Here is a 12233-nt window from a genome sequence, read left to right on the forward strand (position 1 = left end):
GGGGGTCTGCTCTGGGGCTCGAGGCTGCCCCCCAAACAAGGGGGGAACGGTTTTGAGGGATGGGCTTGCATAGGAACATCATCCCTCCAGCCCGCCCTGAAACCAAGTGCACGAGGAGGGCTCGTAGCTGAGTAAGGGCAAGGCCTGGGACTAGGGGGCTTCTCTGCTCCTCCGAAATTCAGCACCAAGGGTGCAGCAGGTTCCTCCTGCCCCTCGGTGCAGGCTGGCACTCGAGGCACACCCGTACATCCATCTGCGCCCCTTTCTCCCAGAACAGCAGCCTCTCCACCACCGAAGAAGTTCTCACTGGCTGTCCGCCCCTCGCCATCCCTGCCTTCACCTCCACACCCGGTCCTACGGCCGCGGCACCCTCCTCCCCCCTTGCTCCTCTCCCTTTGCTCCACCTGCCTTCACCCGGCTCGACCTGGGCCAGCTGCTGCCAGCCCTGCCCGCAGGCTGCCTTCCTGGGGGGGGTCACCCCACAGCCCCCCTCTTTCCCTCTGCTCACCAACCCTTCCTGTGGACACCACGGGCTGCACGGCTGAAGCAGCCGCCGGAATGGCGGGATGGGGAACGCCCAGCCCAGGGTGAAAGGACGTTTATAAATATGTGCCTGCACGCGTGCCAGCCTCTGCCTCCCGCTGCCTGCGCCCCTCCGAGAGCTTGGAGCCACCGGCCAGCCCGCAGCAGACAGAACAGAGCATCCTCCTGGCGCCTCAGATCTTCGTCTCTGGGCTGCTGGGACTCAGGGCTGGGAAAGAGTCTCGGATCCTCGCCAGCTCCATGGCGCAGAGGTGGCCAAAGACCTTGTTGTACCACTCGGGAGACCGGCCCCTGGGGAAGGGAAGGGCAGGAGGAGGGTGAGGAGGAAGAAGAGGCCCCGGCCAGCACTGAGGAGACGCCCGTCACTCCTTGCTGGGGCCAGGCGAGGCGAGGGCCGAGCAGCTCCCGCGCGCCACCGCTCCCCGCCGGTACCTGAGGTCAGCCCTGCAGATGTGGGTCACCCGGGAGCGTCCCGCGGCGCCGGGCTCCATGAGGTACTGGGACGTCAGCACGACGGCTTTGACGCCTCCTTCCACCGGCAGCTGCTCGTGCTCCACCGAGATGGCGGCGAGCAGGCAGGCGCCCCGCGGCAGGTCCGTGCGCCAGCGCCTGCGGCACAGAGCGGCCCCGCTCAGCACCCCCCAACAGTGGGGACCACAGGGTGGGCAGGAGCGGGGGGGCCTCTCCACCCACGGGACAGCACCCGGGGCTGGGAACAGGGGGGACCACCACACCAAGACCAAACCTCCCCCCTCGAGGCCCTTCCCGGCCCTCACCGGAGCAGCACGCAGTCCCTGCGGGGGTGGGGGGCCATGCTGTCCGTGACATAGTGGTAGACCTCCAGGTTCTTGTCCAGGGCCTCCAGCACTTTGCTCTGCAGCAGGTCCTCGTCCCAGAGGTGACGCTCCCGCAGCACCCGGTGCAGCACCGCGGACGGAGGGGCCTCAACATCCGTGGAGACCTTCCACAAGCGCAGAGGGTGCCCGTCCCCAACCTGAGGGGTCAAGGTGAAGGTCAGGGAGGCTGGCCGTGGGCCCCCCGCCGTGCTGACATCACAGAATCATCTCAGGTGGAAAAGACCCTGAAGCTCCTCCAGCCCAACCATAACCCTCCCCCTGACCGTTCCCAGCTCCCCCAGATCCCTCAGCGCTGGCTCAGCCCGACTCTTCAACCCCCCCAGGGATCCCGGGGACTCAGGACACAGCCAGCTCTGCTAACAACAGCGTGGTGGGCTCTCTGCAGGACTGCTGGGCACAGAGCACCCCCCCTCCCAGCGCTGTCCAGCTCTCAGCCCCCCCACTCTGGCCACTGATCCCTTTTCCCACACAAGAACCAGCACCGAGGGGGACCAACAGGCCGGGACCCGTGGCTCCTGGTGCCCACCCCGCAGGCATTTCCCTGTGTGACCCCAAGCCCCCCTCCACGCAGAGGCATTGACCTTTTTGCAGGAGAGCTCCGTGTTCAGGGGCCCCGGTGTGCTCAGCCAGCCCTTGAATTTCTCTGATGACTCTTTCAGCAGGTTCTGGACACTCTGCTCGAAGTAGGAGTGCAAGTCTTTGCTTTCCCCCTGGCACACGAAGTCAGTCAGGGGGTGGGGGTAAGCATCCGCTGCCATATAGGAGCTGCTCAGCTGCAGCAAGATGTCGTGGGAGACCTACAAGCCGAGAGCACAGGGGTCTTCAGAAAGGCGGAGGGATCCCACGCGGACTTTGTGAGTGGTGCTGGGCAGCTGGAAGCCCCAAACCCCTCATCCCACGCAGGCGGGGAGGACAGGCGCAGCCTCTCTGGACACGCCCATCCCACAGCTCCTGACCCACAGTGCCACGGACGCAGCCGGGTTCACCCCTGGCGCTGAGCGCTGCCCCGCCGAAGGGGGGGTGCCCTTGCATCGCCCCACGCCCACTCTGCGGGACCGGCAGCACCCGGGGAGGGCAGCGCCAGGCTGGACACACCACAGTCACCCACCTGGAAGAGCTTCTTGCAGTCGGTGATCATGTGGGAGAGCCCCTGCGTCGCAGCCATGTTCTCGTTGAGGTCCTTCTGGTCGGGCTTCCCCATGGTGCCCCTCTTCTGCATCACCCTGCGGGGGAGCAGACGGGTGAGGGCTCAAAACAGGGAACTTCTGATTGAGACTCAACCGTGATGCACGGAAGTTTTGCTTGTGTTTGTTTCCCAAGGACGCCTCAACTGTTCTCCCACGGCCTCTCTGTCTAGACTAAAGTCAAACGCTCCCTGTGTAACTCAGAGCCCTCAGCGGGCACTTGGGCAAACTAAGACGAGGGGAACTGGAACAAAAAGACACAGAGATACCATCTAGGGAGGGTGATCTCGCCGATTCGGGAAGACACGTGGACTTTACTCCACAGCGCATGGTCTGGAAAGAAGGTCAGCTGGTGAACACCGTGAAGAAGATTGCTTACTTCCTCCCTCAACCATCAAAGACCCTCACTCTATTTTCACTATGCATGCTCAGAGTGTGTAAATAAATTCTGGGAACTTATTATCATAAGACACCCCTTCCTGGGAAATCTAAGGAATAGGTTTGATTTGTGTGTATGTAAACTGACGTCGCTTGCTCGTTCTGGGCAGCCCTTCTGGTGGGGGATCCCCAGGGCGACCCCAGCCCTGCTGACAAACAGAACCTGCTTAACGGTCCTGTTGGGTTCTGACTGCTGGGTGAATTCCTTTGTTTCACAGGGGCATCCCCCCCCGCCTCCAGCCCCCCACTGCCCTGCAGGGGACCCCCACATCACACTGCCGATCCACAGGGGGCTGTTCCCACCTCACCCCAGTAGAGTGGCCTCCTCCCAGGACAGGCAGGGTAAGACGGGAGCTGCAGGGAGGCTGGGGACGCCTGAGCTAGTCCAGCCCTTACCTCGGCGAGGTGCTTTCCTTCTTGGAGACGTTGAGGTGGAAGATGGAGGGGGCCAGGCACACAGCCAGGTTCCCGGCGGTCATCTGGTTCTCCTCGGCGGAGGCGATGTCGCTCAGGAAGTAGAGCAGGGTCTGCAGCACCTCCCGGTTCTCGTCCGGCATGAGGATAACGGCCGCCTGCACCGCCGGCAGCCGCTGCTCCTTCGACACGACTGCGGGCACAGGGCGAAGCCGGCGGTCAGAGGAGCCATCCCCGCGGGCCCGACGCCATCGCCTCCGTCCAAGTGACTGGGGAGACGCCTCCTCCCTGGGAGCCCCCGACTTTCCTCCCCAGGCCAGCACTTACACTGGTAGATCTGCAGGAAGGTGTCCGTCAGCTTGCTGGTGAAGATGGGCTCCGGCAGGTCGCGGAAATATTGCTTCAGCAGGTCAGCCACGTCGTACGCCGACTGCCCCTCGTAGTTGACGTGGTCGGGGCTGGTTTCATTCATGTGCCGGAGCGCCTGGATCCGGGACTTCACCCCTGACTTCCGGAAAATGCCAACCTGCCGGGGAAGAGCGGGTTGGGGTGAGCAGAGGGCGGGCACCGACCCGGGCAGGATCCCACGGGACAGGCCGGGAAGCCCCTTCCCCAAAAACCTCCCTCCCTGCAACCCCAAGGAGAACCCTGAGTGCGGGATGGCCATGGAGACACGGGTGAGGGTGGAGTCCCCACAGACTATCTCAGCCTCCCGCTTCACCACTGCCAAGCGCCACAAGAGGCGAACAAAAAAGCACTCCTGCAAGGTGGGTTTTTTCCCCAGATCGGGCAGCGGCGGCCTCACCTGGTCCAGGCACTGGCTGCGGAGGTAGCGCATGGCCTGCTGGATGCTCTGCGGCAGCGGCTGCCCCGTCCGCTGCACGTTGATGACGGGGGGCACCCCGAAGACTACCTTGTCCCTGTAATCGGGGACTTTGCTCCGCTTCATGAACTTGGGCACGGTCCTGCGGGACGGGACAGAGACATCAGGGCGGCCCCCCAGCACCACCCTGCAGAGGGCAGCAGGACCCCCGGGAACACACATACAGGCGCTTCTGCCACCTTCTGAATAGAGGTTTTCGAGCAGGACAGCAGCACCTTTTATTAAGCCAAAATGCTTTAACACTCAGCTGGAAAAGGAACCCACTGTCCCGCGCTCTGGCACTGCCGTGGCAGTTTTAACACCCCGCAAATGCCTGCGGCCCTCCTGGATGCAGATGCTGCCGGGAGCCCCCAGCTCACACTCGTGAGGATGCCCACAGCTGTGCAGGGCAAAGCCAGCTTTTGTTTCAGCTTTTTTCCCCCTCCCTCTCCACATCTGCACACACTGAAGCTGCCACAGGCTGCGGGACCTGAGCTGGGGGCACCACCCACCGTGGGGGCACCGACCCGGCCCCGATCCCCCCCAGCTCACCACGTCCAGGCCTGCTTGTGGGGCACCGAGTACTTCTCCATGATGGCCGTGAGCCGCAGCAGGGAGCACTTCTGGAGCAGGTTGAGCTGGGCAGAGGACTGGCGGTTGATCTCCAGGGAGGCAGAGTTGAGGCTGGGCCGGTGGGAGTTCTGGAAGCTGTGCCAACGCAGCTTCCTGCGGGGAGAGGCTGGGGTGAGAGCGGGCAGCCCAGGGACGGCCCTTCCCTGCCCGGGCACCCACTGCTTTGGGGGAAGGAGCGGGCGCAGCGGCACCCAGGCTGAGCCCAGGGCTCCTGGTGCCACCCACTGGGTGCCCACAAACCCTGCCTGGTTCCCCTGGAACAACCAGCACCCTCTGCCCCTGCGCCTCGGGCTCGCTGCGCCCGCACCCAAGGGCTGTGCTGGGCGATGGGGCAGAGCCGGGACGCTCGGGTGCAGGGCGGCAGCAGGACCATCGCTGCACTGAAGGGGACGGCTCCAGCGTTGGCGCTCACGAGAAGTGAAGACACCCCGGCGAGGCAGCGCTCTCTCAGGAGCCTGCTAAAACCCGGCCCAAGCCCCTGCTGCTCCGGGAAGGCTCCTGCCCAGCTGCTCCGCCGCATCCTCAAGAGACATCCCCCGCTACAGAAACACCCGCAGGCACGCCGCCCTCCAGCCCCCGCCTAGCAGGGGTAGAAAACTCACAGAACTGGGCAGCGGCCGGAGTGTTCTTAGGGCAAGCCCAGGGGAGCACTAGCACAGGGGAAGCAAGTGCCTCCATCCTTCAGACCAAACGAAAAATGATTCAATTCCGGGCCTGCACAGGCAGAGAGGGGGCAGCCTGCGCACAGCAGGCAGGGGTGCAGGCAGCGGTGCAGGCAGCCGGCAGGGAGCACCAGCAGCCCGCGCTGCACTCCCACCACCCCATCCATCCATCCATTCACCCATCCGTCAGTGTCCCCCCATCCGCTCCGTGGCCCCCCCAGGGGAGAGGGTGACCACCGAGCCAGGGCTCTGGCCAGCACCCAACGGCGCCGGTGCTGCCGCAGAGCACCCGTGGGTGCAGGGCAGGCTCGTGGTGGCCCCTGAGGCTTTGCCAGGCCCGGCGGAGGGGAGCGGGGCACAGCTGCAGCCCCCGATTACCTGCAGGGCCGGGTGAGCGACGCTCCCACCCCCGAGTCCCGGCGCTCCCGCATCTCGATCTCTTCGGCCTCGTTGAGGGAGTTGCCGGTGCTGTCGAAGTCGCTGGCAGAGGTGCCCACATCCGACATGGACCGCTCTTCGAAGTGCAGGTTGGAGGGTTCCCCTCCCGAGTCCGACTCCTCCGACTCCTCCTCCTCGTCCCCGCCCTCCTCCCCAGCCAGGTCGGGGGAGACGGCTTTATACCAGAGATTCACCTTCTGCTGCAGCCCCCACATGTGTTGCAGAATGTCGTCGAGGTTCTCGTAGGTCACCTCCCCGTCCTCCTGGCACAAATCCTCGCCGCTGCCGAACTCCGGCACGTTGTCGTAGACGCTGACCCGGCTGCCCAGGGAGCTGCAGGAGCCCCGGCGCCGGCGGCAGGCGAAGCCCCGCGGGGAGGACGAGCTGCCGCCCCCCCCCAGCCCCACGGGCGCATTCCCTGATTTCCAGTGGGTCAGCGAGCTGCCGTCCAAGGGACACAGGCTCTCGATGGAGAGGGATTTGGGGAAGGTGCCTGGCTTGTGGTCCTGGGGGACGTAGACCAAGCAGTCCCCCCGGCGTGCCGGCCTGTGCTGGCACTCTCCGGCAGCCCAGTTGCTGCTGGTGGTCACGGCCGTCTCGTAGTCCTCCAGGTAGACCCCACTGCGTTTGGGGTCGGAGCTCGCCTCACTCCCACCCGAGCCCAGCACGCGGTTAGTCCTGTGCGATACCGAGAAGAAGTGTTTTTTGCCACGGAAAGAGGCAGATATCCCTCGTTTAGAGGAGCTGGCCTTGGTGGCCGCAAGGTCCCTGTTAGTCTTCAGGGAGCCCCATCCCGGTGCAGCCGCGCTGCTGCCGTGCGGGGCCACCTTCTCGTCAGGGCCAGTTTTCTCCTTGTCCTTTCTTCGGAGGGACTCGATCCTCTTCAGGAAGCTGCGAGACCGTCGCTTCTTCGGCTTCTCCTTGGAGCCGTCGCTGCGGCTCGAGGGCCGCTCGGGCAAGGAGCGCTCACTGCAGCTGTGGCTGGGGGCGGCGCCGGTGGGAGCCGGGGGGCCGGGGGGTGCCACCCCGCTGCCGCCGCTGTGCAGGGACGCGGCCTCCGGGTTGGTGCTGAGGTCCGTGAGGACGCTCTCATGGCTGGACGCCAGGCGCATGGCAGAGCTCAGCGCCTCTGAGCCCTGGGAGAGGACGTCGACGGAGCCCACCCGGGACCACCGCTTGCTGTCCCTCTGGAAAGCCCACCGGTCACTGATGGCGCACAGGTCTTCCTCCTCGGAGTCTTCATTCTGTGGGCGGTTGAGAAGAGGGGACGATCAGTCGGTCAGAGCTGCCGAGGGTCGGCGCATCCCCCCATCCCACTCTCCACAGGACCCCAGGCGGGGAAGGAAGAGCCGTGCACACCCCCAAACCTTCAGCAAGGGAGGGCTCCGGGAGCCACCCCGCACCATTCTGCCTCACCGCACCGGGGGAGGGAAGGGGCTGCCTCCAGGCTGCCTCTGGAGTGCTCAGCGGCGGTCGGGACCCTGCCGAGCCTCCGGGACCCCCATGTTGCTCCTGAACACAGGATTGCTGCCCCACCAGTGCACACACCTTCCCCCGTGCCCCTCGAACACCCACGATCTACCTGTTTACGCTGAAAGTGGACTTCCAGCTTCATGGAGGCACATGTGTTCAGGGTCATCAGCCTCCTGCAAGAAACCGCGAGAGGTTTTACCCAGCTGCTGGCCCCTGCTGGGGCCGTGCGCGCTTTTTCCTTTTTTTTCCTGGTTCTCAGAGCCCTTCCTGTGCACCTGGCAGCTGTGGCTCCAGGGATCGGTGGGACACACGGAGCTCCATGGGCAACCCACGGCTCTGACACCCACCCAGACCCCCCCTCACCATCCCTTGGGCACCTAAGCCAAGGGGTGAAACCTCTGGAGCAGCACAATCCCATGGCTGTGCGCCAGGAGGGATCTGGGAAGCGTGGCCATGGGAGCGGCACTTGGCTCTGGCCACGCTGGCTCTGGGGCATCCCGGCTGTGCCTAAACCCCTGCAGCCACCCTGGTGCCCAGCATTTGCTCTCCCACAACCACAACCGAGGCTGCGTGGGTGCTGGCCACCTCTCAGGTGGCGTTTGCCTGGTGTCCCGGCTCCCACCGATGGCTGCGGGGGCAGCCGTGACCCCCACCCCGCTGCCCATGGACAGGGGTCCCAGTCCCTCTCCCCTGCAGGCTTGGGGAGACCCGTCCCCTCCTCCCCGGGGCCAGGCTGGCCCCCAGCTGGGCCCTTCACCTTCCTCTGGCCTGCAGCTTCAAGTCCTGGGGTTCATTTCTTCTGTGTAATCTCCAGTTAACTCACCAGTTAGCACCTTCGTGAAAGCTACAACAAGCACTTCCAGCGTGCAAATACCGCGTCTGCACAGCCAAGAAAACACACCCCAGGGACACGTCACCAAAAGTGTGACTAATGGCCCTTTTGCAGCCCCACTGACACCCCCCGACTGCGAGCACCCCACGGCAGGATTACACCCACCAAGTCTGGCAGAAGGAATGAGATGGGAAGATGTGTGTGCTAGGGAGGAAGAGAACATGCTCAGGGGTTCATTTTCTTGGAAAAGCCGCATTTTCCAGTGTCTTTTCAGACTTTTTTGTTAGGCAAACGCTGCACAGGGCCACCTTGGGGAGCGGGGGACATTCAAGCCCTACATAGCCCGGCCGCAGCGATCCTGCAGGACAACCTGCCCGGGGTTGTCAGAGCAAAATGATCTCAGGGGCTCCTGTGGCAAAAGGACCTGGAAGCCAAGGCAGGGCGGGACGGTCAGAGACCTCTGTCACCTCCCGCCTCGTGGCCACACCAGGCGGGAAAACCGGGAGCTCGCTGGGCTCCCGCGAAGCTGCAGAGGATCCCCCCACCCTGCCTGGCGCCGCAGCCTCTCCACTGGGAGAACAAACCCATAACAGACCCCTTCCCCTCCCTCAGCCGCTCCGTCCGGCAGCAGCGAACGCAGAAATCCCCGACAGAAACATCGCACCCAGGAGGAGGAGGGACCCACCAGCACAGACTTCACCTGCATAACGCAAATCACCGCGACAGCCCCGCCGCGAGCACCCGCAGCTCCTAGCGACCCGTGCGGAGCACTGATAATTAGTGGTGTGCGACTTCCACGCAGCCCCCTGCACCGCACCGGCACTCCGCGCTCCCTCTCTGCCTGTTCCCTCTCCTCCACAGGCACCACGTGCTTGGCGACCGGGGGAAACTCCGTCTGCTGACACGATTGCATCCACAGGCACTTTGACCCGGATCTGCCTTTTGCTGACAGCCAACCAAGACCCCTTCGCTCTGATGCGGAGACCCGGTTTCCAAACTCCGTTTTGTTCTCAGAGACATTATGGACCATCCGTGCAAATTAAAGCCCCGTAAAACCACCCCGGGCAGACACGGCTCCCGGGGCAGCTGGGGGTGGAGGGGGGAGCGTGGGCTGTGGCGACAGCAGAGCTGGGTCTGTCCTTGCACCTCGGCTCAGTTTGTCAGTTCAGCCCTCACCAGTCCATTCCTACTCGAGCTCTACAGGAGTTACACAAGCGTGAAATTAAAACACAGCCCAAAAGTCTCACAAAGAGAAGAATTATTCCTGGGAAATGTTCCCATTCTCCAGGAGAGATGTATGTTCAAACCAAACCCGCTGGTGTTTCCCCAGCACCAATAGCTATGCTGTCCGATTCGAGAGTCAAGCACCCGCACTCCTCGCTGCAGGGGGAGTGACGGTGCCCGAGGGGGCTCTGAGCCGCAGCCGGGGGGCCAGGCAGACACCCCACAGCACCCACAGCCCCAGGACCGCGGGCAGCCCCCCCAGCCCTCGCCTGGGTCATGTCCCCGCGCTGGCCCCACTGCCTGCGGCCGTGACGGGGTGCGAGGGAGCATCACCTGCACAGGGATTTGAGGGAGTCCTGGTCCAGGAAGCTGTGGTCCTTCTTCACAGCGCCGATGTCGAGAGGGAACGATGAGTCTGGGGAGGAAAGCAACAGGAAAATCAGCGGCTGTTTGTGAACCAGCTGCTCCATCAGGCACAAGGGCCGGCAGTGAGCGTGGGAGGAGGGGATGCTGCCAGGAGCAAGGGGAGAGGCCGAGGATGGAGAGCTGGGGAAGCGGGAGAGCGGCGGAGGGGAAAGGCGTGGGGGTCTCCTGGGGCAGGATTAGTGGTGGGAAGAAGCTGGGAGGGCTGGAGCATCCCCTTGCCAGCGGGACCTGCCACCCGTGACAGCGAGGCAGGACTCGACCCGCACTCCCGGCAGCGGTTCCTCCGAGGGATCACTCTGAACCCACAGCCCCGGGAGGCAGCCAGCAAAGAGCCAGAGCAAGACGCAGAGGGAGCAGAGCGGGAGGGCCGGGGATGCCCTGGTGCCGTGGAGGCGAGCGCAAGCCAAGAGCAGGGGTGGGAGGGATGAGTCAGGCAGAGGAGAGGAGGAGAAACAACCCCCACCGGGCTGGGAGCGGGAGGGCTTGTGGCAGCCCCGACGCTGGGAGGGGATCGGAGTCACGCAGCAGACACCCCTCACATCGCCTCCTCCTCCTCCTCCTTCCCGCTCACAGGACAAACAACCCGGTCACCGTGCCAGGACCTTGGCGTGCCCAGGGCAGTTAAAGCCCACGGGAATGGCTCCTGCGGGGCCGGAGTGGCGGGCTGGCTTCAGCACTGCGTGAGATGAGCTGATTCAGAAATAACCACCAGCCCTTCGCCGCGCGTTCGCTCGCCCACACAGGTACCACCGCCCAGCCCTGCTCCCAGCTGCGCACATCTGGAGCCCCGGCTGCCCCTCCATGGGCAGGTGGGACAGGGACAGGGATAGGGACCCCCTCAGCTTCTCCCTCAGCACCTCAGGGTGGTCTTTGGAGAGCAGCCACCTCCCTAACACCGCCCTGGAGACATCCTGGTGTCCCATAAGGCCCTGCATTACAGAGTCCCAGAATCATCTCATCTGGAAAAGCCCTTGCAGCCCCTCCAGCCCAACCATGACCCTCCCCCTGACCCTTCCCAACTCCCCCAGATCCCTCAGCGCTGGCTCAGCCCGACTCTTCAACCCCTCCAGGGATCCCGGGGACTCCCCCCTGCCCTGGGCAGCCCATTCCAACGCCCAACAGCCCCTTCTGCACAGAAATCCTTCCTCAGAGCCAGCCTGACCCTGCCCTGGGCAGCTTGAGGCCATTCGCTGGGGCCTGGCGCTGGGGCCTTGGCTCCAGAGACTCATCCCCCCTCTCTGCCCCCTCCTGGCAGGGAGTTGCCGAGGGCCAGGAGGTCTCCCCTCAGCCTCCTCTTCTCCAGACTGAACCCCCCCAGTTCCCCCAGCCGCTCCCCAGCAGACCTGTGCTCCAGAAACATGCAAGAGCACTACACATGCTTTGATTGCTCACCGATGACTCCCTCCTCCCACTGACCCCCCAGGGGCAAGAAAGCCTCTCTGTTCCCTGGGCAGAGCTGGGAGCTGCTAAAAGGCCCCCCCGGGGCAGGCCGTAGGGGTACGGTGGTACAGTAGATCCAGCACCTTGTCAGTACCCCCAGCCCTGGCAGCCACAGGCAGAGACACTCGCTGGCATCGGGGCGGGGGCTGGAGGAGCACCCCGGGGGGGCACATGCCCCAGGGCCCTTGGGCTCTCCCCAAAGTGAGATGCCTGGGAGCCTTCATCCCGCGCCCTGCTCACCCCTGTGCACCCGGACAGCTCTGCTGGGACCAGCTACCAGGGACTGGGGCCATCACCCACAAGCGTCCGAGCCCAGCTGCTAATGCAACTGTGGAGTGTAATTACCGAGGGGACAGCGAGCCGGGCCAGCTGGGGAGAAAAACAGAATGAAACACTTGGAGGATGTGGAAAGTTTTGCTCAGTGAGGCTGGAAAAAGGGTCAGTTTATTCATAGACTCCAGCACCCAGCACCCGCTCCTCGCCGCCCCGGGGCTGTAAACGCTCTCGGGGGCCGACACCTGGGTGTCCCCCGCAGGAAAGGAACCCGTCCCGTCCCTGCACGTGGCCGCGCGAGCAGCCTATCCCCCGAAATAGAAACGAGAAGCCGAGAGGCAGCCTGTAAAGCTATCACCCGGGCGGCAAGAGCGTGGCTCCCGCACACGTGTTGCGGGGGGCGGTGGCAGTGCCCGGCCGAACAATGGCCATGGCTGCAGCCCGCCGGAGAGCCGCTTCCCGCTATTGTCCCGGCCAGCCGAGGCCGGCTGCGGCCACCGCTCCACGGCACCGGCCCCCCCGTCCCGCCGCAGG

The 12233-nt window shown here is 64.5% G+C and overlaps 1 protein-coding gene across 3 annotated transcripts in view; it reads right to left on the reverse strand.

Annotated features, from left to right (window-relative positions):
- Positions 1-6: 6 nt before the first annotated feature.
- STARD8 (StAR related lipid transfer domain containing 8) overlaps positions 7-12233 on the reverse strand; it is a 49261-nt gene continuing 37034 nt past the window's right edge. For all 3 annotated transcript variants that reach the window (XM_026848706.1, XM_026848705.1, XM_026848704.1), the window contains 12 exons: positions 9894-9975; positions 7614-7677; positions 5972-7275; positions 4851-5024; positions 4242-4401; positions 3764-3962; positions 3419-3629; positions 2509-2623; positions 1982-2197; positions 1320-1537; positions 976-1152; positions 7-834 (listed from right to left, as the gene is read on the reverse strand). In XM_026848706.1, coding sequence (XP_026704507.1) covers positions 717-834; positions 976-1152; positions 1320-1537; positions 1982-2197; positions 2509-2623; positions 3419-3629; positions 3764-3962; positions 4242-4401; positions 4851-5024; positions 5972-7275; positions 7614-7670 — 2949 coding nt within the window. In that variant the 5' untranslated portion in view covers positions 7671-7677; positions 9894-9975 and the 3' untranslated portion in view covers positions 7-716. The remainder of the gene's footprint in view (positions 835-975; positions 1153-1319; positions 1538-1981; positions 2198-2508; positions 2624-3418; positions 3630-3763; positions 3963-4241; positions 4402-4850; positions 5025-5971; positions 7276-7613; positions 7678-9893; positions 9976-12233) is intronic.

This window comes from Athene cunicularia (assembly GCF_003259725.1).
Source record: "Athene cunicularia isolate RWA chromosome 4 unlocalized genomic scaffold, athCun1 chr4_part3, whole genome shotgun sequence".
Lineage (NCBI taxonomy): Eukaryota > Metazoa > Chordata > Aves > Strigiformes > Strigidae > Athene > Athene cunicularia.